Below are 25,529 nucleotides of genomic sequence, written 5' to 3' on the forward strand. Positions count from 1 at the left end.
CCTGGCAAAAATGTCTGTTAGGGCCAGGCACACAGCTTTAGCCCTGGTGTTGCCTAGAGCTACTGCTTCCGGCCATCGGGTAGCAAAGTCCATGAAAGTCAGTACGTACTGCTTTCCTCTGGGTGTCTTTTTTAGGAAAGGACCCAGAATATCCACAGCTACTCGCTGAAATGGGACCTCAATTATGGGGAGTGGCTGGAGAGGGGCCTTGACCTGGTCTTGGGGCTTTCCCACTCTTTAGCATACCTCACAAGACCGGACATACTTGGCAACGTCCTTGCCCATCCCCTCCCAGTGGAAGGACTTCCCCAACCGGTCTTTGGTTCTGTTCACCCCAGCATGGCCACTGGGATGATCATGGGCTAAGCTTAAGAGCTTCCCCCAGTACTTAGTTGGAACCACCAACTGTTTCTGCGGGTGCCAGTCTTCCTGGTGTCCATCAGAAAGTCTCCTTGTATAAAAGTCCTTGTTCTACAACAAACCGGGATCGATTAGAAGAGCTGAGAGGCAGTGGGGTGCTCCGTGCTGCCGCCCAAGCTTTCTGAAGGCTGTCATCTGCTTCCTGCTCAGTCTGGAACTGTTTCCAGGAGGCTGGAGACACCAGTTCTTTCTTAGACTGTGGACTTGGGCTTGGTCCTTCGGGAAGCGATGTTGGTGCTGGGGTTGTTTTCATGGCTGGTGAACCGCTCTCCGCTGGTGCACCAGGTGGTATTTCAGGCTCTGGCTGAGCCTCTTGGGTATGGTTGTCTGCTGCTTCTGCCAGTTCAGGCTCGCTGGCGCCCTCTGGTGTTGGGGTTGAAGATGCGTTTGCAAGTGCTGGCAATGGTTCTGGTGCTGGTTGCGTTTCCAGGTCTGGGTCTGGGACTGGGACTGGAAGTACTGTGGCTGTTGCAGTCGTTGGCAGGGGATCCGGGTCCACTACCTCTGTCTGGGTCTCTGCTAACACAGACGGGGCTCCGTGGACAGCTCAGGAACAGGGATGGGTCTGGAAGCTTGCCTGGCTGGGCTGTGTGTAACCATTCCCATCCTCTTGGCCCGCTTTACCTGGTTGGCCAAGTCTTCCCCCAGTAGCATAGGGATGGAATAATTGTCATAGACTGCAAAAGTCCACATACCTGACCAGCCTTTGTACTGGACAGGCAGTTCAGCTGTAGGCAAGTCTACAGCTTGTGACATGAATGGGTAAATTGTTACTTGGACCTTTGGGTTGATGAATTTGGGGTCCATCAAGGATTGGTGGATAGCTGACACTTGTGCCCCCATGTCTTTCCACGCGATAACCTTCTTTCCGCCCACTCTCAAAATTTCCCTTCGCTCTGAGGGTATTTGAGAGGCATCTGGGCCTGGGGATCTTTAGTGTGATGGTGGTGTAACGAACTGCACTCGGTTGGGGTTCTTGGGGCAGTTGGCCTTTATATGTCCCAGTTTATTACACTTAAAGCATCGCCCAGCTGACTGGTCACTGGGCAGAGGTGGGTTACTGGAAATTGGTGAGGTGAGAGAATAGGGAGTCGTCGGCTTTCCAGGGGTTGCAGGTGGGGTCTTGGGTTGTCCTTGGGTATAGGGTTTATTGTCGGTGTGACCCCTGTGATATTCACTCCCCTTGATAGTAGCTTTTTTCTTTTCTGCCACTTCCACCCATTTGGCTTCAATCTCCCCCGCCTCCGTTACAGTTCTGGGCTTCCCATCTAGGATGTACCTTTCTATTTCCTCAGGAACACCCTCTAAGAACTGCTCCAATTGCATTAGGAGGTGCTTGTCGTCCAGAGATTTAACATTGGCTCCTGATATCCAGGCATTATAATTCTTTCCAATGTGGTAGGCGTGTCGGGTGAATGACACATCTGGTTTCTGCCTTAGGGCTCTGAACCTCCGACGGGCATGCTCAGGTGTTAGCCCCATTCTGATTCTGGCCTTGGTTTGAAAAAGTTTATAATCGTTAATGTTTTCCTTAGGCATTTCAGCCGCCACCTTTGCTAAGGGTCCACTGAGCAGTGGCCTCAGCTCTATCATGTATTGGTCTTCAGAGATGCTGTACCCATGGCAGGTCCTTTCAAAATTTTCTAGGAAGGCCTCAGTGTCATCACCTGCCTTGTAGGTGGGAAATTTCTTGGGATGTGGAACAATAACTGGCGAAGGGTTGCTAGGATCGGCTGTGTTCTTCTGCTTAGCCTGTTCTAATTCCAGGGCCTGATGGTGGGCCTCCCTCTGAAGTTCCAACTCTTTCTCTTTTATCTCCAGCTCTCTCCTGTGGGCAGCCTCTCTTTCTCTTAGCTCCATCTCTTTTTGTTTTATTTCTAGTTCTTGTAGTTTCTTTTCCATGTCTCGCTTGTGGTCTGCATCTTTGATGTATTCCTGTGCCTCCAGTTTTGCCCGTTCCTGTTTCAGGGTGTCCTTGGTAGTCATGGTTTCTGCTTTCTTGTGTTGGGGTGCCCTCTGGTGTTTTACTGCCTGAACTGCTGCTTCTTTGTTGCCTAGCAACAGCGCCTTTCACGTAAAGTAAAAAGAAATAAAAGACCCTTTCATTTGCAGATATGTATTGCTGGAGTTTGTTGCTGGCCACTTAAGCCTGCTTTGTTTAACAAAAGACCCTTCTTAAACCTTAATCTCTCTGCCTTCAGTGTACTCAGAAGGAAGAGAGAAAGAAAAAAAAACCCTGCAAACTTGCTTTTAAAAACTCCTTTTTCTCTGCTTATAAGCAGTTAGCAGAGAAAAAAGAAAAATAATAATCTTACTGACTTTTGGATTCTTATCTTTATCCCACCACTGCCTACCATGTCATAGTATAATTCCCAAATCTGAACCTTAGCGTCCAAAATATGGGTACTAGCATGAATTCCCCTAAGCTTAATTACCAGCTTAGATCCTGTAGTGCTGCCACCAATCAGGACTTAGAGTAGAGCGCCTGATAGACTCTGGTCTCCCCCAAAACCTTCCCTGGGGCCCCCAAGACCCCAATTCCTTGAGTCTCACAACAAAGGGGAATAAACCATTTCCCTTCCCCCTCCTTTCTTCCTCCCAGCTCTTTCCCGCCCTGGGTACACTAGGAGATCACCGTGATTCAACTCCTTGAATCACCACACAGAGAGGAATGATACCTTCCCCCAGAGGCAATCCAGATTCAAGTTCCGTGAATCTAAAACAAAGGGATTCCCCCTTCTCCCCTCCCTCCCTGTTAAGTACAGACTAAATTCCCTTGAGCCTCAACAAGGAGAAAAAATCAGACAGGTCTTAAAAGCAAAACTTTCAATAAAAAGAAAGAAAAAAGTAAAAGGTCTATCTCTGCAATTTAGATGGTAAAAAGTTACAGAGTCTGTCAGCTTATAAAAACTAAAAAGAAGCCTCCCCCCAGCAAATACAATTTAAAATACTTCCAGCAAACTACACAATTGCAAATAAAGGAAAAGAAATAAAAAGACTATACCGCCTTTCTACCTTTTTACTCAGAAAACGGGAATAGAAGATTAGAGAGCCTGTAGGTACGTGTGGTCACTCTCAGAGTCCAGAGAGAAGAAAGCCAAACCCAAAAACACACACAAAGGCTTCCCTCCACCGAGATTTGAAAGTATCTTGTCTTCTGATTGGTCCTCTGGTCAGGTGTTGCAGGTCACTGTTTGTTAAACCCTTTACAGATGAAAGAGACATTAACCCTTAGCTATCTGTTTATGACACATGGTTCTGAATTATGGAATTTATTTCTGAATAATTAACTCCTGAGCTGTACTCCCTCTGCTCTGATCACAAGACAGTACCCAGACCCCTTCCTCTGGAGCAGGCAGCTTGGAAATAAACCAATGCTGAAAACACAGCTCACTGGCAAGCTGAGAGGTTTCTCTATCCAGCTGAGATCATTAGGCTAGCAAGTGCTTTATCTTCTCACCCCTCCAAGATTGGGATGTCATGGGAAACAAGGGCTGTGTTATGTGGGTCTACATGTAGTTCTGCCTTCCCTATATTATGGCATCATTCTCAATACACACCTCTGCCCTGGCCTTTACCAAGGCTCTGCACCCTGCCCAGCCCTCCAACAAGCTGATGGAGGAATTCAGCGGTTGCCCATTCAGCAATGCCTACACTCTGTGATAGGAGTGCAGACCCTACTGTTACCACTGCCAGTCAAGGTGATCGGTATTGTCTTATTGTCTCCTGCCTAGATTGTCAGCTCTTTAGGGTGGCAGCCATCTTTGTTCTGTTTCTGCAGTGGCTGGCTCAGCAGGAACCTGATCCATGACTGGGGAATGACTAAACACCACAGGCAGCTCAGCAGCTGCATTCAGAGAATCTCAGGGTTGGAAAGGACCTCAGGATGTCATTTAGTTCAACCCCCTGCTCAAAACAGGACCAATCCCCAGACAGATTTTTACCCCAGTTCCCTAAATGACCCCCTTAAGGATTGAACTCACAACCCTGGGTTTAGCAGGCCAATGCTCAAACCACTGAGCTATCACTCCCCTGCCCCACCCCCAGAAAATCCAGGTGAGGCATGAACTCAACCTCAGCATAGCTCCTCTTAGGACAGCCATATCAGTACTGTGCGCTAACCAATTGCACCACTGGAGCACCTAAGGACAAAAAAAAAAGAAAGAAAGAAAAGAGTGTGTGTGTGTGTGTCTGTGTGTGTGTGTGTGTCTGTCTGTCTGTCTGTCTCCTGGCCATTGGACTCCTGCCCCCAGTAGGGGAATTAGCTGCAACTTGGGCTAGAACAGAATAGTGTTTTTGGGAGGGAGTGGGACACATACCCCTAGGATAGAACAGGGCAAGGAGGTTGCACCCAAAACATGCACACACAAGGAGGTTTCTGGAAAATGAAGCCAATTTATTGTCTCATAATTTACAAAAATACGCAGGTACAAAATGAGGGTCTACCACCAGGACAGGCCTAACGCTGCATGGCTAGGACAGGCTGAGTCCTGGCACCTCATCCCACCAGATATGCAAAGCGGAGGCTGAATGCAGCCAATACCAACAGGACCACATTGGTCAGGCAGCGAGTGAGCTGTGCGTAGGGCAGGTGGAAGGATTTTTCTGGATGAAAAGGAGCCACGCTGCAGTTACAGGACAGGAGTCCTGAGCCAAACCTGCTTGGCACTTCAGATCACTCCTCAGGGAAGCTGAAGCTGGGTCCAGAGAGAAAGGGGCAGGAACGGCTCGCTGATCTGCAAGAGGGGAGTGGAATGAGGTACCAGGGATGATGGAGAGCCTGAGCAGGCAACTAGCAAAGCAGCAGGTGTGAGCATGACACATCTCTTCATGGGACCTCTCCAGCCTGTTTGGTTCATGGGATGGAGTGAGAGACCAGGTTTGAGAGACACTGGCTTCTCAGACAGCCAATAGAAAGCACAGGTGGAACGGGGGGCTCCATGCCAGCCAGCTGGGAGCAGCCACGGACTAGCCACGGTTCTGGGTCCTGGAGGAAGCCATCAGTTGCGGACCTGAGCAAACTCCTTGCGCAGCCATAGGGAGTCCTGGTAGAAGCGGGGGTCCCCCAGGTGCAAGGCCGTCCTCTTGTAGAAGTAGCAGTACAGCACGGCCGCTGGGGACAGCAAGAGGAAGCTGAGACAACACAGCCGGCTGGGGAATGTCCTCTCTCCCACCCCATCCTCCACCTGCTGGATCACCCCAGTGTGCCCTGAGGACCTCCAGGACGGGCGGAGCCTCACTGAGATCCAGCACCATGGGAAAGGGTTGGTATAGCTCATGGGAACGTAGAGCTGCCATTCCCTAACAAACCCAAGCCCAGCCTAGGGAAATTGCAGGGAAGGGAGATGGGGCCAGCCCACTGCCTGCTCTGGGGCTGTGGTCTGTGTGTGTGTGTTGGGGTCCATGATGGAGCTTGGCCCTTACCCAGCCTCTGGAACACAAAGAGGGCCTGCAGCCCATCCGTCCACACAAAGCGAGTGGAGTTTTTCCAGCGCAGGTTCTGAAGGAGACAGAGGCACAAGGGAAATCAGAGGCAGGAAATGGCAACGCGAGCACCTGCTCAGCCCACCACAGAGCTCAGCACGCTGGGTCCCTTTACTCACATCCTTTCTCCTCTCTTCTCCAGGCTGCTCCATTCAGTCACCTCCCCATGTCACTTACTCCAGATCCCCAGTAGGAAGCAGCTCCTCATCTCTCCAGGGTTAGAGGACTCCCCCTAGTGGCTGAACCCCTCAGCAGGGGGAGAACTGCGTCATCACCGTACTGATCCACTTTCCAAAGCAACCCTTTCCCAACAAGAACCATCCCCCTCTCTGAGCCCGTCCCTGGGACCCAGCCATCTAGAGTTCTCCCTCCTCCTCCCTATGAGTGGGGGTGTGAGTGGCAGGCAGCAGCTCAGGGAGCACACAAAGGTTAATCAGATCATCGGATTTATACAGAACACCAAGACCCAGTCGAGCTTCCCAACAGAGATCCTAGAAAATCCTCTTAAAGCCCGCTGCCCAGCTATGGCCCATGGGCAGCGCCAGGCAGGGGAAGCTGCCAGGCAGATGCCCTCCCAGTTACTTGTATTGGCACCGCAGAGGGATGGGGTCTGACGGTCTGAGCACAGGGCTGGGAGTCAGGACACCTGGGTGGGGTTCCCAGCTCAGCTGCTCACTAACTCGGTGGCTTTGGGCAAGTCACCTAGGCCCAGCTCCTTAGAAGTATATACCTTTGAGGATTTGACCCTTGGCCCCTCTCTGTGCCTTAGTGTCACCCTCTGTGCAGTGGTGGGGGGGAGGGAGAGAGGGGAGATGATGCTGATGACTCCCTCTTTCGGGGAGGGGGCTGGATGGCAGGTGTTCTCAAATCCCTGGCTGGGGGGTACTGGAGCAGGGCAGAGGGGGACCACAGAATTCATGGCAGCAAAGGTAGCTGGTATCTGGCTGGCAGTGCCTCACCATTATGCTCTGTTCCAGTGGGTTACAAGCATCAATGGTTCTTATTACTGATGTTTTGCAGCACCAAACAGTTGAATCCAACACAAGAGGCTGGTTTATTATTCCGTGGCTTTAGGCCAGGTACTAGTCTCAGCCAGCCAGTCACCCCAGTGCTCACCCTGGCGTCTCAGAGCCAAGCAGCAGCCCCAGCAGAGAAATGAGATTTGTGGAGCTAGCCCTTTAAGAGACTGGCAATGTCACAGCAGGTAGCAGAGACAGATTCTGAGCAGCAGATGAGATTAAAGGGGGGAGGGTGCAGTGCCTAAGAGACAGGGCAGGAAAGAGTTAACAGTGAGGAGGTGATGGTGGGTGTCTTGAGGATGGGAGGAGAGCAAACCTCCCTACCCTTCTCCTCCGAGGAGGGCAGGGCACAAGCTGCTCCAAGCCAAACTGAGACAGATACTCGCAGCTTGCGGCTGCTGCGACCAGCTGCACCCTGAGCGTTGGCTCCTGGTGGGGATTTATCCCATGTAATGCCCTGCACAGACATTGGCACTACTCACCCAAGGATTAGCCTTGCTGATGGGGAAGCCACTCCAGCAAGACTCTAAAGCAGGCTTGGGAGCTTTCCAGGGCAAGTACTGACGAGGCCAGGCATCTGTGTAAACTCAACTCCCTAGGGCTCCCACCAGGATCCAACCCAGGATGCACTTGTTCATCTGTTGGATCCTGATCAGAACTGGGGAGACCAGGAGCTGCTGCTCAGGGGGGAGCTGAAAAGGGAAGGAGGGGGATTTCAAAGGGAAAGGCTCTTGCTGTACCGCCCTCTCATGGGTACCACAGTTGAGGACACAGGTCAGTCTCCACCCTAGCTCCAGCAGTCCCCTGCCAGGAGGGTGTTCTCTGAGGCCTGACTTCTGCTGAGCAGTGATTTGGGTTTTTAGATGGAGCAAAATCCCTTTGGGAGGAAGTGATGGGATATCAACAGACTGGCCAATGGCCCAAGCTCTGCTGGGGGAGGGTGGGCGACCCCACTAGATGGATCGGTGCAGCCACTCCACGACCCCTTTAGGAGTGAACACCTCTGATTTCCCCACTGTGAGCATTCTGATCACTCCCAGGACAGCTTCTGAGGGCAGAACCGATGCCTCTGCCATCCTCTGGCCCCAGCCGCCAAGGGAGGAGTTGGATTCAAATGTATTTTGAATCCCAAACTAACCCCTGTCCAAATAAACTCTCACTGTGGAGTTGCGTCCCCTGGCCACGTTTCCCACCATGGCATCAAGAGAGCACAAGGCCCAGGACACCAGCACCTGCCGATGACGATGCAACAGGCTGCTGTGTGAGGCCCTGCTCCTGCTCTCAGCAGTGGGGACTCTGCTTGAAGTGGCTGGGAGGGCTGCTCACAGACCCACATCAGATCAGGTCCCCGAAGAGCCATAGCTGACTATGCTGCCTAGTGGAAGAAGCAGCTCTTCCCAAATCTGGCAGATGGGGCGGGCTTCTGCCCAGCCCCAGGGACAAACTCCAAGAAGAGAGGAGGAGGCTGGGGAAGCACATGTGCCCCCAAAGAAAGGATCTGAGTTGGGGAGGAACAATGCTCCCCGTCACAAGCTGGGAGGAAGGTTCTGGGGAAGGGCTGCACAGAGCCAAGCTAAGCTCCCTCCAAGGGAGAGGAGAGGAAGTGGGTCTTGTATCCCTCCCCCACTCCTACTCCAGGCCCAATCCCCCGGCTTGAAGCATGGGGTGAATCCCCCAATCAGCGAGGGCCCAAGTGCAAGGGTGCTTAGCAGCAGCTCCTGGTACCTCACTCCTCTCCTTAGAGTGCCCCCCACTCTCCAGAGATGCACTGCTGCCTCCTTGGGAGACAGAAACATTCCACAGAGCAGCAATCCTCCCTCTCTGGAGCTGCAATGGGAGAGGGGCCCTGAGTGAAGTTCTGACCACTCCAGGCTCAGGAGTAGGTCTCCTCCCTCAGGATAAGCTGCTCTCCAGCAGGAGGCCAAGACAACACACCACTTACAGAGTGTGGCTGGACTGGCTTGGTGCACGATGTGGAATTTTGGCCATCTCTAAACCTTCATGCTGGTTGGGGAGGGGTGGGAGCTAGCAGAGCTGATGGGCCAGTGTCCAGCTGGGGCAGGACATCAGGCCAGTGGGTGGTTCTGGAACTGCCGGAAGTGGGTATCATATCAGATGCGCCAGGCTCCCAGCTGCTCCGGAAGAGGGTGAGCTACCCATCTAGACAGATGTGTACAGCTGTTCCTACGCCCCCTGAGACTCCCAGAGCCCAGCCCTGCCTTACCATGACCCAGATGTGGAAGGCAATGCTCAGAACCAGGTAAGCAGCCGACAGGACAATGGTCCCTTTAAATTTGTGGAAAAGGAGGTTGACCAGGCCAGCCTGGAAGACGAAGGTGTTGAAAAACATGAGGAAGATGATGATGATGTTGAAGAGGATGGCGATATCCTGGATGCTGCAGGGAGACAGATGCCATGAGCACACAGCACTTCCAGAGACCACAGCCCTCCCTGGGGCCGTGTGCTGGACACAGTGGCCAACACAAGCATTGCCCTCTGTCCTAGGGCGTGTCCCAGCTGCCCTGGCCTACACAGCAAAACACAAAGCCTGTGCTGGAACAACACCATGCACCAGGCCCCTGGGAGGAGAGGCAGCCAGCTCTGCGTGGTTCCTCCGGCCCAGGCAGACCCTCCTAATGCAGTAATTCGCTGCTTTGATAATTGATCTGGGCAGACACAGATGTTCCTCCCCAGATCTTTATATAACAAATACTTGGCTTAGTGCCAAGAACACGGGCTGGCTCTGGGAATGGAGCCACTGTCCACAGACCTGACTCTCCCTGCAGCTACGCTCCCTCCTCCCCAGCAGCTAGTAACTGATGCTTCAGAAGAAGGCAGCCAGGTACTGCTGCACACTGCGGGGAAAGAGGACAAAACCTTCCCCAAGTCCCCACCCTCCACTTCATTGCCTCAGTATGTCCTCTCATCCCCCTTGTGTCCCTCCTCCCCATTTTCTTGGTACAGTGGCAGTGAGCCGGAAGAGAACCCAGGGCTCCTGACTCCCAGCCCTCTGCTCTAACCACAAGCCCACACTCCCTCCCACAACTGAGAAGTGAACCCAGCTCTCCCAATTCCAACCGCTAGCCCCTGCCGCCTCACATGAAGAGCACAAGCTGGATGACAGGGGCCATGCGGAGCAGCTCTGAGAAGGAGTTGACGAAGAGATCATAGACAAGCAGCAGGAACTGCACGGAGAGCACCAGGCTGTAGTTACTAGTCCGGAGCATCTTCCTTTCCCAGGGCTGTGGTCCCTCAGCGTGTGCATTCCAGAGAACGGAGCCAGCTCATCCTCAGGGCCAGAAGGGCTTAGGCTCCCCTCCTGCACCACAGCCTCTCCCTGCTCCCTACAGCTGAGCTCTGGAGTCTGGAAGAGAAGGTCAGAAGGGGTTTATCTCCAGCAGGGCCTGTGGCAAATGTCTACCTGACCTAGAGGTGAAGCTGCAGCTCAACCAAGAGCCCAGCTTGGCCACGGGTTCTCCCCAAGCTGCTTCACATGCCCCAGACAGTACCTGGACCTAAATCCATGGGACCTTCTCACTTTCAGCTACCCAGCAGCCAAGCCCCAAGCTAGAGAGCACAGATGTTTACAAGAGGACACCCTGAAGGGTCATAGCAGTAACCCTGGAGTCCCTTCACCCAGAACATAGGTGCTCTCCTAACTAGGGGCTGCAGGCATACCATGGAGAGGATCTCAGGGGCTCCATACAGAGCCATGCCCTAACCTAGGGTGCTCTCTACCCTATGGGTCATAGTCAGAGGGCTCAAGAGCTCTCGTTGTGTTTGACCCAGGTTACTTCAGGATTATGGCAGGCCACAGACTGGCAGAGAATGCATGTGGTGGGGGGGACACCACCCTGGAGGAAGAATTGAGGAGACAGAATCTTGGGGGGGTTACAGATGCCCATAAGGGAAGAGGATCATAAATACATTTGGGGTTGGGAGCCAGTAGGGGCACAGCCACAATAGTAGTGGTGTGAAGGGACAAGGGGTTGAGCTTAGAGCGATGGGGTGATCTTGTCTGGGACAACTCGCGCACAGCCTGAGACTGGAGCAGAGGGATCCTTCCTGGAGACTCGGGATCACCCCGGGCAGGGAGGAGAGGACAAGGAATGGGAGTTGGGGCAGGTTGCCACACCAGGGATGAGGTTTTACCCACCCGTGGGGAGGGGATATGGGTCTGTGCATAGAAGAAAAGAGGAAATGCAATTCAGAGCCAGCCCCCGCCCCCCTGTCTGATTACTACAACGTGTGGTGTGTGTGGACCGTACACCGCCTGGGGGTGGGGGTAACAAATTGGGTCACCCCCACGGGGAGGAGCAACACTACTAGGGGATCGCAATAGGTGGGCGCAGGAAGGCCAGGGCGAACCCCTGCCACCACTTACAGGGGCGGAAGGCGATTCTGGGACACCGTAACTGACATCCCTCTTCATTCCGCGCCTCCGGGGACTTGGGACCCAGAGACCCAGGAGCTTTCTGATGCCTCCACACCTCGGTCCCCCTCCAGGGGTTCCGCCCAGGGAACCCCCCGATCCCCGCCCCACCAGGGACCCCCTGGGCCTTGGTTGCATAACCGGGGGAGCAGCGGCCCGATCGCGCCTCCTACGGTTCCCCCGGGCGCAGCTGCCTTCCCCGGGTCGGGCCCTGCACGCACCTCGGGCCGCCATCTTCCATCCCCATGGAGACCGCACAGCCACTGCCTGCCGGCGGAACCGGAAGCGCTCAGATAGAGGCCAGGGCACCGCCGGACGCCTTGGATCATAGAGCGGCGCTGAGTTCTCTTCTCCCCGCCTCTGTGACCTGCGCAGGCTGCTGGATGGCGAAGACTCCATTTCCCATAGTGCTGCAGGGAAGGGCGCGAGCCGGTAGTGCCTGGCGTGGGGGCGTGGCTGTAAGGGGGGAGGTGAGTCGGCCGCGCGTCTCCTCATCGTGAGCCGTGGGGGATCCGCGGACCCTTGGAACTACCGCTCCCAGGGTGCACCGCGCCGGCGCCGGACGAGAGGTGCGAGCTGGACGGGGTCAGAGGACCAGTCCAAGGGGCAATGGGGGGAGAGCAGGTGACCCCTCCCCGCCCCGTGTCATGGCCCCAGCAGCACTCCCTTGGCACAGGGCCCGAGTTCCCCAGCCGGGCTTTGAGCCATGGAGGCGCATGGGGCTGGGCTGGCTGCAGGGAGCCCCGTCTCACTGGCGCCCCAAGGCCCAGTTTTCAGGGTGTGTTGGCCCCAGGCTTGCCCCCAGGGGACTGTGCGGCTCCTGGGTCGCTCACAAGGGGCCAGTTACAGGCTGGGGGATAGGCACCCCCGCATCGCCAGTGCTTTGCCCCCAATCCTGCCCTGTTAAATGGTGCCAGCTCACCGCTTTACAGTGATTCTTAGTGTTTGCTCGTGAGACCTCAGCTGCTGGAGATTGCACAAGAATCAGCCCTTCTGAGTTAAGTAAGTTTCTAGCTGTCATGGTTGCAGAGAAAATCTGGAAATCGTGACCGCGCGTGCACCCGGAGACTCATACAACACGAGGCAAATATAGTGAGCCTCGCATTTATTCACTTCGTTTCTTGACCTCTTTTCCATTTACACAGACCCAGAGGTGCCCGTGATTCTTTGCCACTCCTTTGGGTCCATGACTTGGGTTTGTAGGTCTAGGACTCGAAGTTCCAGCCCTTTTTTCAAACTTCTCTTGACTGACTCCATTGTATCATTGGTATTCCGTGCCCTTTCTTGCTGTCCTCTTCCTCCTGTGCTTTCTTCACTGGTTGCTCTCCCATTCTTATCACACGCCCAGCCCTTCTCAAACGGGCTCTGGTGCTCTCCTGCCTATCTATCATTGAGAGTCCCAAGTTCAATTTCCCCCATCTTCTTCCCTGTGTGCTCTGTCTACTCTCCGCTTGCCTGCCAGTCTCCTCAGTACAGTATTTTCTGCTTCCTATATCTTTTGTTTTCTCTTCCATCTCTGTAAGACCCACTGTTTCCAAACTGTAGAGCAGGCAGGGACAAATGCAGGCAGCATACACTTTTCCTTTCAGCTTGTTAGTTAATTGCCACTCCCACAGTAATCCTGCCACTTTTTTTCACTGCTGCCCATGCACATTGGGTTCTTTGCCTCCCGTCCCCCTCCCCATGTCTCTCTCCAGTGGTACTAAGTGTATTTCCCAAGTACACAAATTCTTCTGATTCAGTGTCTCTCCTGAAACTTTTATCAACAGCTCTTCTTCAGCCTTGCCTACTTGCACAACTTCAGTTATCTTTATGTTTACCTTCAAACACAGAGGCCCGCACTCTTAGGATATTTACTAATTCCTGTTTGCTGTCAACCAAAAGGGCTAAGTCACCAGCATACATCAGCTTTCTCTGTGTCTCCACAGACTTGGTTCTCATACTAATTAACTCCACAACTAGGATGAGGAGAAGTGGACTCAGCGTACCACCTTGTCTTAATCTGATTGTTACCTCCACATTCTGAAATAATGTGTATTGTTTTCACCTTAGCTATTGACCCTTGATACAGCTTGCCTATCATCTCCGCTCCTTGAACTCCCCTGCCCATCTATCTCAATACTGCAAACACCAGCTTCCATGGAACCAAGTCATACGCTTTCTCAAGATCAATAATCGCTACACAGCAGTTATGCCCTCCACTTATTATTCTTCTAAACTTCTGTCTCATTGCAAATATTATGTCTATTGGCTCCTTCCCTTCCTAAAGCCATGTTGCTCCTCTCCTATATTCTCCTCCACCTTGCACACCATCCTTGCCTTCAAAATTCTCTCCGGGACTTTGAGACTGACTTAACAAGGTGATGCTGTGATAGCTGTTCAGATTTGCATCACCTTTACCCTTCCAGAGAGGCACAATCAACCCTATTCTCCAGTCATCTGGTATCCTAGCTTGATCCCAGCAAACTTTTGAGTAATCTATGATGCCAGTTTACTCCAGAGTCTCCAACTACCTTGATCATATCAACAGTTATCTCATGTTCTCCAAATGCTTTACCATTCTTCATCCTATTCAGTGCTGCTTCTGTCTCTTCTATACTTTTGGAGGCTTCCCCAAAATTATCAGCAGTGCTCGCACTTGCAACTCTCTTCTCATTTAACAGCCTTTAGAAATATTTTTTCCATAGCTCCTACCACCTGTTTGGGGTTAGTCACCACACAGTACCTATCCTTCACATATGAAGATTTCTTCATTTCCTGTGCTTTAGTGTTCCTCTTTTTTTTCCCCAACCCAAAAACCGATTTCCTGCGATCATCTTCCTGCAGCTTTCTGTTTAATTCCTCTTTAGCCTCCATTCTTGCCTTAGCAGCTGCCTTTGTAGCCTTCTTTGGCCTGTTTGTGTGCGTTTTTTGATGCTCTCATTATCATGACCTGCTCTCTCAAGCTCTTTTGAGTCATTCATTGTTTTTTGTTTCTCTTGCACTTCAGATTTCTCCCACCAGCTTGTTCTCCCCAAATAGTTATATTTTTAAAGGCCTTATGATTTTTTAAGCCAGTGTCATGATTTTTCAGGACTGGACCTGTAACTTTTGAATGCTTAGAGTTGGTGCTATTGTGTGAGACTGGACATGGGGCTGGGCTTTCTGTCTCTTTGAAATCCTCCCAGCATCTCTGGAGCATCCTCTCATGAAGAGTTTGGGTTGGAATTGCTCCATTTGGGTGGGGGGCAGCAGGAGTCCTGCTGATCCTCCCTCAGGCTTTGTGGGTTTAGCAGGGGCCTGGGAACCACCAGCTCCTGGATGCTGTTCCCAACACTGCCTTGCTGCCTGGGTGTCATAGACAATATATTTGTACAGCACCTTCCCTCCAGCTCTCTCAAAGTGCTTTATGCATCCAAGCCCTCCCTGGGCAACAGGCAAGCATCATGATCCCCGTTTTTCTGGTGGGGAAGATGGGGCTGAGGGGCTACTGAGTGAGTCGAGGCAGAGCCGTTGGTGCAAATGATCACGAATGCTACAGCTGTGCATGACACCGACTAAAACCGATTAGTCCCTGCTGAGAGGTACTTGCAGTTTTGTCCAGTTGCTTAGCTGTCTCATCTAACCTCTCAGTGCCCAAACACATTGAGATCCTGACTAGGAAATGATGCTCTTCACATATATGCTGAAGACCATTATTGCAGAAGCTCCAATCAGAATCCGGTGTCCTATTGTGCAGGGCACTGGATGCAAGTAAGAGAGCGTAAAACTTGTCCTAAAGAGCTTTCAGCTCCTAGACTCCTTTCCTGACTTCCAGGCATTTTAACTGCTGACCGTCCAGCAGGCAGGATACCTGTGGCTGCAGACATTAAACCCTGTATCATTGCACGGTTAGTCCATGTGTGCTCATCTGTGTAAAGCACAGTGGATGGTACCAAAGGTCCCTGCATGTGCAGACATGTGAGAGGAATGACACTAGACTGGGCTACACAAAGTGAGGCCCAGGGCCTATTGGATTTTGCAGCCACCCATTCCCAGAGATCATTGGGAGGCTGAAGTGTTCACTGCTGGTAATCTCACCCACGAGCAGCTCTTTTCCTCCCTTGAGGTGGCTGGGTGTATTTTTGGTGAAGGATGCAGATCTCTAAGCAAATGAGATGCCACCCTTCAGTTCCTGAGAACTTGCTAGTGTGCACTTAGTCACAACCCTGTGTGGAGAGTCTGTCCCATAGCAGGGAGACGTCTCTCCTGATGGCATCAGCTCAGCATAAGGCCAGACTGGGAGTGCTGTAGGGCAGTGTTGCAAGTTACTTGGTTCCACACAGGGGTACCAGGGTGAAGTATAATGGCCTACGTGTGACCTTAAGAACCTTCAGCACCACTTGACACAGGGTTACAAGAATATCCTGATCCTGGTGTGTATAGGTGGGCAAGGTAATATCTTTTATTAGCAGGGGTGAAAGTAACACTCAACACTTACTGGTACGGGGGCAGAAGGCGTGGAGCTAGGGTTCAGTGTCCCCCAGCCAGCCCATCCGTGCTGCCTGGCCCATGCCACCCAGCGCTCCAGCAGCAATTTAAAGGGTCAGGGCTCTGGTCACTGCTGCTGTGGTAGCGGCAGCAGCGGCTGGAGCCCCGGGCCCTTTTAAATTGCTGGCTCCAGGGCAGCTGCTCCTTTTGCCCCTCCTCCCCAGTGGCAGTGTAGGTGGGGCAAAAGGGGCAACGACGTTAAAGTGCTGCCGTGGCAAAGGCCCCTGCTTAAAGTGTTGCCGCGGCAGCACTTTAACATCAGCTGCTACAGGCCGGTACCAGCGGCCATTTTTTACCAGTACGCTGTCCCGGCTTACTTTCACCTGTTTATTAGATTAATTTCTGCTGGCGAGAGAGACAAGCTTTCGAGCTACACTGAGCTCTTCTTCAGGTCTGGGTTTTCTGTTGGACACAGGCATGGCTAGTCACCTGTCTTCTGACATCTAAATCAAGCAGTGTAAGCTGACACAGTGGAAAACCACAGTCACAGAGTCAACAGGGGGATATGACAACAACAGGATAGCAAAACAGGACAATAAGCCCCAGAGGTTATGCTGACTTGGGTACAAATAGTGAACTCTGGGGAAGGCAAGGAAGACGCCCCTTTGTCCTGCACCTAGAAAGTAATTGAGCAGTGTGGTTACTTTCACAAAAACGGGATCACAGCCTTGCCTGAAGTGCTGCGAAGGATGTTTGGGTGAGATAAAACATCTTTAGATGGAAGGTTAGCCTGCTCAGTTTAGTCTCTAGGAATCGTGTTATGATTTTATTTTATATGTAATCCTTTTGTTTCCGTCATCCTTAGTCACGATCTCTTGAATCTTGAGTAGTTTATCCTTATTTCCATTATAAATATACCTGTTTTGGTATTAGATCAGGAGCTGATCCAGAGCTGGTGTGTGTGCTGTTCCCGTGGGGACAGCAGAGCTGGTATTACTGTGGGTGTTCAGTGAGGAAGAGGCTGGATCTCACAGGGGAAGCTTTGAAGGGACCTAGGAACTGGGATGTACCAATTGTTAACCTGCAAGGCAAAGTGAGGACTGGCCTAGCCCAGCGGAGATGGTTTTGGTGGCTAACAGGCTGGCAGTGTCAGGGAGCTATCACCCAGTTAAGCACAAGCAAGGCTCCCTCTGGCTGGTGGCTGGAGGTGACTCAGTCCTGGGTGCCCCAGGAACTGTCACCCAGTGTTCCACTGGAGGTCGACTAAATCAGGGGTTCTCAAACTGGGGGTCATAAGATTATTTACATGGGGGGGTTGCGAGCTGTCAGCCTCCGCCCCAAACCCTGCTTTGCCTCCTGCATTTATAATGGTGTTAAATATATTTAGAAGTGTTTTTAATTTATAAGGGGGGGGGGGGTCGCACTCAGAGGCTTGCTGTGTGAAAGGGGTCACCAGTACAAAAGAACCACTGGAGAGTACCACTGGACTAGATGATCTAATAATCCCTTCTGGTTTTAAAGACTCACTCTCCGGTGGGGGAGGGGTATACAGGAACAGCATAGTGAGGTACTGTCAGAAATGGGGTGCAGAGCTGGGGAGGGATGGGAATAGCAGGGGGTGCTGTGGGGCAGGATTGAGCATTGGGTGAGCGAGGCAGGGGGATCAGCCCCACTCCCATGTATGCTGTCCCTCGCCCAAGCTCTCTACTGTTGGTCTCAGGTGCCTTTAGCTCTGTGCTCCTCCCCCTTCCAGCAGCTGTGCAGTGCTGATCTGAAAGCAGAAGTTGGGAGGGTCTCATGACCCGCTGCCTCCTCACAGGAAGTGCCAAGCACAGGTGCAGCCGCCAGTGTGGCAGACAGGAGGCTCGGTGACTGTGACGAGGGCCCTTCCTTTCTCTCTGGGTGCTGGGGGAGTGGGTGGTGTTTTGAAGGATCTGAAACCCCTGGGCTGCAGGTAGCTCCCTCTCTGTGGCTGATCAGGTTGTGTTTTCGACCTGGGAAGGCTGTTGGGCACTGCTTGTGCTTCTGGTGCTAGATGGGACCCAGATGGTGATCTGGCCAGCCCATTGTGGATACTCGTGGCAGCTGGTGGGAGAGCCTTCAGTGCTGCAGGGGCTGGGTCTGTGTCATGCTGGTGGCTGGCGCGTGGGCACAGCATCCCCAAAGCCCAGCTCTTGGGTTTGATTGGTTCAGCACGGATCTTCAGAGTGTGAGTGCTGCAGGGCAGGGACTCCTTGGGGAGGAGGGGGGAGAAGGGGGCTCTTCTCTACTTGGGAACCTGGGATCCCTGCTGTCCTCCAGGGGAAGGGGAGTGAAGGCTGCAGGGTGGGCAGAGGCCTCTCTTGCCCTCTGAGCTCTGGCTGCAGGGGTTTGATTTTCTAAGATCATCTCTGTCTCTGGGGACTTTCCCTGCTGGCTCCCACCCTGGTTGGGCTCAGGGCAGTTGGCTGCTCCTCCCCGCCTACCTGCAGCTTGTTACTTAAGGCTGCATTTAAAGCAGCTGTTGATCCAGTCTGATTAACTCTGGGGCTCCGCCTGCTCCTGGTTCTATAACCAGCCTTCTGAGACAGGAGGGCACTGGCTGACAGCAGTTGGCAGAGGCTGGTGGAGGTGAGGGAGGGCGGATGAGGAGCGGCTGGAGCCAGGTGGAGGTTGGAGGGAGGGCTGGCAGGTGGGCAAGGGGCTGCTGGAGAAGGAAAGAGGGAAGGTGGGTGGCAGAGCCCAGTGGAGGGGCAGGGTGAGGGGTGTCCGGAGCTGGGTGGAGGCTGGGTGGGCGAGGCGTGGACGGAGCCTGGTGGAGGGGAGGGAGGGAAGAGGGGCAGCTGGAGCCCAGCAGAGGGAGGGAAGGCCAGGCGGGTGAGGGGCGGCTGGAGCCCGGCAGAGGGAGGGAAGGCCAGGTGGGTGAGAGGTGGCTGGAGAGGAGGGAGGCTGGGCGGGCGGGTGAGGGGTGGATGGAGTCCGGTGGGGAGGGTGGGCGGGCTTGGGGTGACTGGAGAGGGAGGCTGAATGGGCGGGTGAGGGTGGCCAGAGCCCGGTGGGAGGAGGATGGGCAAGTGGGTGAGGGGTGGATGGAGCCTAGCGGAGGAGAGGGAGGGAGGGCAGGTCAGGGAGGGAGGGAGGGTGGGTGAGAGGCAGCAGAGCCTGGTGGGCTGTGCAGGGTCTGGCGTGGGGGGCAGCGATTTGCTCAGAGTGCAGGAGGGCACAGGCTGGGCAGTACAATCAGCTGGTGTGGTATTTCCCCCTCAGGTGCAGTCCCTGCTGCTGGAGTGATGCCCACCTTCCAGTTCTTGCCCTTCTTGGCGCTGCTGGGCACCCTGGGGTTCCTGTGTGTGGTGTTCACAGGGTTCTGGTCCCAGCATTGGCGTGGAGGCTTTGCCTGGGATGGTTCCGCCAAGATGTTTAACTGGCACCCGGTCTTCATGGTGACGGGCATGCTGGTGCTGTATGGGGCGGGTAAGTGGGTGCTGTCCCTAGGTGGTGCGTCGGGGGCTGGGACATGGATACAAGGGTTTCTCTGAGTGTGCCGGCCTCTCTCCCCTGCAGCGGTCTTGGTGTACCGTGTGCCCAGCTCCTGGGTGGGCCCCAAGCTCCCATGGAAGCTGCTCCACGCGGCGCTGACCCTGGCAGCCTTTGTCCTGGTCGTGCTGGGGCTCGTCGCCGTCTTCGGGTTCCACAATGACCAGGGTATCCCCAACATGTACTCGCTGCACAGCTGGTTGGGGCTGGCAGCTGTGCTGCTCTTCTCTTGTCAGGTGGGTGCCCAGCCTCCCCCTCTGATGCCCAGCTCTGCCCTGGCTCCCCCTCTTGCTGTTTACTGCCTGTGCCATGGCATGATCCACTCTGTGCCCCAAACTCTTCTCTGTTCCCCCATCCTAGTGGCTCATGGGGTTTGCTACTTTCCTGTTACCCTGGTCCCCTGCCTGGCTGCGGATCATCTACAAGCCCATTCACGTCTTCTTCGGCTCCACCATCCTTGCGCTGGCCATGGCAGCATCCATCTCTGGCATCAATGAGAAGCTCTTCTTCAGCCTGTGAGTGCCAGAGCTGGTGTGGGGTGTGTAGGTCTCCATTTGGCCTAGGGCTTCCCCCACCACTCCTAAGAGCTGGGCCAAAGCAGGGTCCATCTTGCCCAGTGTCTTGTCTCTGACAGTGACCTATACCAGAGCTTCAGGGGAGTGCACAGAATAGCACAGTGACCCACCCCTGTCTTCCAATCTTGGCTTATGTTAGTCACCCCAAGCATGGGTAGGGTCACCTCCCCCCACCACACGTACACGCTGTGTGACTGAGAGATGCCAGCAAGCGGCTGAATGGTGACAGCCCCCGAAGGGAAGATCTAAGGGCTGGGCAGGCTCTGTGCAGAGAGGAAGACTAAAGGGAGACTTGGGAAGTGTCCCCAGCTCTAGGTAGCTGTTCAAGAGGCTGGGGAGCTGCTATTACGGGCAGGAGTGGGTGGTGAAGATGACTGGGCAAGGTGCCCAGGGGAAGGGCTAGAACCTCCTGCCCTGGAGATGGGTTGAGGCATGGTTGGATCTCACAGGGCCCAATGGATGATCCAGGAAATGGAAGAGGCCCCTCCTCTCTTATCTGTGGGGGTGCTGGCAGGGTTGCCCCCTCCAGAGGAAGCTGGGATTGTAAGGGGCAAGGGTGCTTGCACTGGTGCTGTCTCCGAATGCAGGCGGTGGCTCCATCTCTTCTCTCTCAGGACGAACAAGACAGTTCCCTATGCCAAACTCCCCCCTGAGGCCTGGTTTGCCAATTCTCTGGGGATGCTGATCTTGGTCTTTGGGTTGCTGGTGCTGTGGGCTCTCGCCATGCCGGCCTGGAAGCGCCCAGAGTCAGAGTCACTGGAGGCCCGACAGGTATCGAGTCAGCGTTGCTGGTGGCCCAGGCCATGGGCACTGTGGAGGAGTAGTAACATGGGCAGGAGGGGATGCTGTGGGGTTGGGGATTAGGGAGGAGTTGGGCATGTGGAGTGTTGCAGTGAGGCCAGGTTTAAGGCGGATGGGGAGGGGAAGAGTGGGTGCAATGTTCCCCCTAATATTTTACATCCACGTGCAGAATTAACTGTATGTGCACCAATATGGAGGTGATGTGGGGCTGAGGGGTTTGGTGTGGGGGAAGGGCTGGTAGGAGAAGGGTGGGAGTTGAGATTGGAAACATGGGCAAGAAATAACGAGTCAACTCACAGCTGATCTGCCTGGGAAGACACCTGCTAATGTGAGGGGCCAGGAAGCCGGTGGCTCAGCCAGCGGGGAAGATGGGGGCAGCGATCAGACAGGAATGTCCAGTACAGGATGGTGGCACCAAAGGCCAGGGCGGTTCTGGAGCCACCCTGGTGGAGCAGCAAGATGCGGGTGGCTGTGGTGCTGGGGGAGGGGGGTGCCTTGCTCATGATTTCTCTCTCCGCAGCCCCTGCTCCATTAGGACAAGTGAAGCAGACGCCTGGAGGAGCTGCTGCCCAGACTCTCTGGTGAGAAGGGCAGCTTGGTGCTCCTGCTGTTGGCGCTGAGCCATCTCTGGAGCCTGGCCAGCACGGAGCCGAGGGGTGGAGGTGCTCTCCGTGCTCCCTCACCACCCGGCTGCTCTCTTGGATCCCTGGCTCTTGCCACTCCCCTGCCTTCTGCTGTGGGTTCCTGCACGTGCTGCTGCTTCCTGGGATTCACCAGGCGGCCTTGGCCCCTCTTGCCATTGTGCTGCTGTGCCTTAGGGACCCTGGCTAACGCTACTGCCTAGATCAAGTGGCCCGAACTAAAATGAAAGCCTGCTTTGTGGCGCTTGCCCTGGTGTTGGCTCTGCTGGAGGTGAGGGCCAGAGCCTGTGCTGGACACTCAGCTGTGCCCGGGGCATCAACGTGCCAAGCTCCAGCCAGCTTCCCTTTCCCACTGCCTGCCTAGATCTGCCACCCACTTCTGCTCTCTGGCGCTGTCCCCTGCAACCATGGGAGACTCTGCTAGGGCTCAGAGCATTTGTTCTCCCATGGGGTTTGCTTCCAGTGCTGGTCATACTCCGTCTCCCTTGTCCCAGCTCTTTGAGTGGAGGAAGCAGTTACATTTCCTCCTGCCAGGAGAGGGCTGCAGAGAAGGGCAGACAGGAAGTATGGTTGACTCAAGGGGGAATATTTCCCCATCACTGATTGCAGGGGAGTAGGATGGGTGGCCCTTCCTATCCTCTATGGCTGTGAGTTCTGCTTCTTGGGGTTGTGTGCTATTGCGCTAGGTTGGGAGTGAGCCCACGTGGCTCAAGCTGAGATCATAGGAAGAAACTGGAGGCTTCATTAGAAGTGTTTCCAGAGAGAGGCAATTAAATGTATTTGTTGTATAGTATGTGAGAAGCTGCCCAGCCCCAGGTGATTTGATAGCATCCACACAGAGGCTCAGTACTTGTTACTGGAGAGGTGGAATGCAGCTACAGCTCATTGGAATTTTGATTTTTTTTGTCCCCTGGGAAATTCTCTGACTTCCAAATCTCTGGCTTTGTCCTGAGCTGGGATGCTAAATTGGTGGCAGGACTGTGTGTGTGACACAAAGCACAGTGAGGATTTCAGTTTGACTTATTACTTAGAATAGTGAAACGTTTGACAAGGATGATTTTCCCCAAACATTCAGCTAACTCCAGGCATTCCCCAAAATGCACTGACTGTGTCAATCAGCGATTTCTGATGGAAAACTGCTTGTGGAAAATGTCCAACCAGCTCTGTAGACAACCTTGAAAAATCAGGTATCAGAGGGGTAGCCGTGTTAGTCTAGATCTGTAGAAGCAGCAAAGAGTCCTATGGCACCTTATAGACTCTCAGACTTTTGGAGCATGAGCTTTCGTGGGTGAATACCCACTTTGTCGGATGCAAAACAGACAATGGCAGCAATTGGAGTAACTGCCCCTATACCAAGGAGAGGAAGAGTGCAATCCAGCACCATCCCACTGAGTTCTGGGGTTTATGGAAATGAATTACAGTGACTTGCAGACAGCTCATGAGGTGGAGCCTGGACATCTACCTAACTCCAGGGAGAGCAGCTGGGTGCTGGGTCCTTGCTAAGAGTTCATGACTTAAGGCTCCAAGCTGGGAAGTGTGTTTCCAGCCGCGTGCGTGCGTCCGTCTCTCTCTCTCTCTCATAAGCTTGGCTGAAGTGTGTGGCTTCCCCAGGACTTTGTCTCCTATCTCTAGCATTAGCCATTTCAATATCTGGGGTACTTTTGATGTCTTGCTGGGAAACTGTACACCTGAATAGGCTATTCTGAAATGCTGGGGCCTCTGTTTAATAAATAGTATCCTTTTGGATTAGAGTCAAGGGGGTGTCTTCTTGGGGGAGGAAATCAGGGGAGGGGTGAAAATTGAGCCTCCTAAAAACCAGCTGTTGCTCAATAGGCTTAGTGCTGGGAGTAACCAGCTGGAGCTGAGCACAGGTGATAGGGAGTTTGGCCTTTCAGCTCTAGCAGTCTGGGAGTAAGGCCACCCTTATCGATCCAGCTCCTCAGAGCAAGGGAGGACTAAGAGCCTAGTGGTGCAGGCTGCTGGGGTAAAGATACACCTTTTAGCCGTTCAACTCCATGAACTGGCTGGTGCGGGCAGGGTGCACTGATCTGTTGCCTTGATGAATTAGCCCTCTGCCTCACATGCCCTATGCTCATCTACAAACCCTGCTCCAGGAGAGGAGGGGCGGTATCGTAGCCATGCCCAGAGCTGGATTTCCTCATTGCTCTAATTCTAGCACATTGGTTGTTCACTTTCCCTTGTGCTAGTTACCTGGGCTCATGTCTCAGCCCCTCTCACCCCCAGCAATGCTGCCATGTCATGGCTTAGCTGGAGCTATGAATTGTGCCAGCAGCTGGAAGAGCTGCTTCTGCCAGGTAAAAGCTAGTGCCACAGTCTCCCTTCTGTGCCGATGCAGGAAAAGGAATCTCCCTGCCATTCCTAGGTCCCTTTCAGCCTGTTCCTGGACTCTGCTCAGCTCCGTCCCTTCCCCCAGACTATGGCATCATCCAGCTGGTCCCTCCAGGTGCTGGGCCCTTGCTGGTCCATGCTCCAGGAAGCAGACCTTGCCTGGTTGGATTCATGACAATGCACACCACATGCTGGCAGTGCCTCACCCTGTTTCATGATCCCATAGCAGCCTGTAAGTCTTGCCAGCTGGGTGGGGTGGAGTGGAGTGGGGATGACCCTTGGCCTGGGGGCAATCCTCCAGCAGTGCTATGTGGCCTATGCAGCTGGACTGGTGCCAGCTCCTGCTCTCCCAGGGCACATTGGCTGAGTGGGTTTCTGCAGTGGCAGCTTTCAGGTTGGTACACTGGGCTGGAATAACCAGCTCAGGATCTGTGGAAGGAGACCTCTGCCTGGCCTCAGCACTTCTTCCCCCCTGCCCTTGATTCAAGTGACAGTGAGATATGGAAGACACCTGCTCCAGGCCCTTTGTCTCAGGGGGCTGACCCCTTAAATGAAGCAGGTCCAATGTCCTTGAAGACTAAACAGGTGCCACCTGCTGAGGGATGGAGTGACAGCTGCTCAGGACTATACCTAGGGAGGCGAAGGGGAGCCCAGGGAGAGCTTGAAGAGAGCCTGGGGAAAGGCTCTACCCAGAGGAAAAAGGGCCTGCTAGCCCCTCTGCACAAAGCTAGGCCCTACAGGGCAGGAATAAGCTGTGAGGACCAGCATGATCCCTTCAGCAAGACAGGGCTGGAAAGGGCAAAGGCATGGAGTTAAAGTAACCATGAGCCCTAAGAGAGGGCAGGTAATGACTGTCTTTGAGGAGGTGCAAAGTCTGAAACACTTGGTGTAACAGGCTAGAGCTGAGGAATAAATAAAACCCCAGCAAAGGAGCTATGTTGCATAAAATGTCTCCATGGTAGCCCTGAAGGGCTGATGGGGTATCATGGTGGGGAGCAATGAGCCCCCAAGTCACCTGCCCCTACCAGGGCAAGACTGGCCCTCTGTAATCCTCTGCAGGGGCTGAACGCCACTAGTGTAGGGAATTGGCCTCCACAGCCCCCTGGATCTCACTATGAAGCTGAGCCATGACCTCATTCTGCTCTTTCATCTCAGTGCTTCCCACTCACCACCCCTGCCCCCTCCTCTCTACCCAGCCCCAGCATATGCAGAGACCCCCCCATACCTTGCCTCCCTCCATATCCCTTCCCCTCCCCAGACCTGCTGAGTTGCTGCTCTGAGGATTCATAGCCCTGACATTCTAGAGGCATTCCCTCACGGAACAGGCAGTACTGAGCAAACACACCAAGGGAGCCAGGCTTTCCCCCAACAGGAAGGGGGAATCAAAGGGGGGGGGGTCCCCAGCCCAGGAGCAGCCTGCAGGCACATAGAGGAGGAGGAGGAGCTGCTGGAGAACACAAAGGAAGAAAAATCCCTCCTCAGTACTACCCAACCTGAAAGCTGCATGGGGAGACCCCAGGTGGGACAGCAGGAAGAGATCGAGCCCCTTCACCCTCAGGCGGCAGGAGCCGGTGTTGTGCTTACAGCGAAGTAGCCATTACAGCTGTTGGAGCATGTGTGTGTGGCCCCAGTAGCCCTTAGCCAAGCTCAGACAGATACAGATCTTTCCATGTGTGCCACCCCATTCCTCCCATCTATCACCAGCTTCCGTGTGCTCTAGTCAGGGTCTTGCCACAGCTCAGCTATGGCTCTCTGTGCCAGGGTTGGAGAGGCAGATGAGCACAGCCAATGGCTTTCCTGGCTCCTGTGCTCCACTGGAAACTCTGCTGCTCAGTTCAGTGGT

At 53.9% G+C, this 25,529-nt stretch overlaps 2 protein-coding genes across 10 annotated transcripts; one reads left to right on the plus strand and one right to left on the minus strand.

Moving 5' to 3' along the window:
* Positions 1 to 4,795: 4,795 nt before the first annotated feature.
* Positions 4,796 to 11,665, minus strand: TMEM138 (transmembrane protein 138). Of its 2 annotated transcripts, none has more exons than XM_030560881.1 (5): positions 11,577 to 11,665; positions 10,023 to 10,287; positions 9,148 to 9,319; positions 5,845 to 5,920; positions 4,796 to 5,533 (listed from the first exon to the last, which is right to left on the minus strand). In XM_030560881.1, the coding sequence occupies exons 2-5, from the start codon at positions 10,148 to 10,150 to the stop codon at positions 5,421 to 5,423; spliced, it is 489 nt and encodes a 162-aa protein (XP_030416741.1). In that variant the 5' UTR covers positions 10,151 to 10,287; positions 11,577 to 11,665; the 3' UTR covers positions 4,796 to 5,420. The 2 variants fall into 2 exon arrangements, with proteins under 2 accessions (XP_030416741.1, XP_030416742.1); XM_030560882.1 differs by lacking the exon at positions 11,577 to 11,665 and adding an exon at positions 11,308 to 11,402.
* Positions 11,666 to 11,745: 80 nt separating this feature from the next.
* LOC115650640 (cytochrome b ascorbate-dependent protein 3) lies at positions 11,746 to 23,088 on the plus strand. Of its 8 annotated transcripts, none has more exons than XM_030560877.1 (6): positions 11,746 to 11,825; positions 19,051 to 19,257; positions 19,348 to 19,556; positions 19,681 to 19,835; positions 20,510 to 20,666; positions 21,217 to 23,088. In XM_030560877.1, the coding sequence occupies exons 2-6, from the start codon at positions 19,074 to 19,076 to the stop codon at positions 21,229 to 21,231; spliced, it is 720 nt and encodes a 239-aa protein (XP_030416737.1). In that variant the 5' UTR covers positions 11,746 to 11,825; positions 19,051 to 19,073; the 3' UTR covers positions 21,232 to 23,088. The 8 variants fall into 8 exon arrangements, with proteins under 8 accessions (XP_030416737.1, XP_030416739.1, XP_030416732.1 ...); XM_030560879.1 differs by lacking the exon at positions 11,746 to 11,825 and adding an exon at positions 11,910 to 11,979; XM_030560872.1 differs by lacking the exon at positions 11,746 to 11,825 and adding an exon at positions 11,986 to 12,357.
* The last annotated feature ends 2,441 nt before the right edge of the window (positions 23,089 to 25,529 follow it).

This window comes from Gopherus evgoodei, chromosome 4 (assembly GCF_007399415.2).
Source record: "Gopherus evgoodei ecotype Sinaloan lineage chromosome 4, rGopEvg1_v1.p, whole genome shotgun sequence".
NCBI lineage: Eukaryota > Metazoa > Chordata > Testudines > Testudinidae > Gopherus > Gopherus evgoodei.

Coding starts and splice junctions, on each gene's coding strand:
- TMEM138 (XM_030560881.1), bottom strand. CDS start 10,150: ATGCTCCGGACTAGTAACTACAGCCTGGTGCTCTCCGTGCAGTTCCTG. Junction 9,320..10,022: donor ATCCAGCTTGTGCTCTTCAT/GTGAGGCGGCAG, acceptor GTCTCCCTGCAG/CATCCAGGATATCGCCATCC. Junction 5,534..5,844: donor CTTTGTGTTCCAGAGGCTGG/GTAAGGGCCAAG, acceptor TGCTGTCCCCAG/CGGCCGTGCTGTACTGCTAC.
- LOC115650640 (XM_030560877.1), top strand. CDS start 19,074: ATGCCCACCTTCCAGTTCTTGCCCTTCTTGGCGCTGCTGGGCACCCTG. Junction 19,258..19,347: donor GCTGGTGCTGTATGGGGCGG/GTAAGTGGGTGC, acceptor TCTCCCCTGCAG/CGGTCTTGGTGTACCGTGTG. Junction 19,836..20,509: donor GAGAAGCTCTTCTTCAGCCT/GTGAGTGCCAGA, acceptor CTTCTCTCTCAG/GACGAACAAGACAGTTCCCT.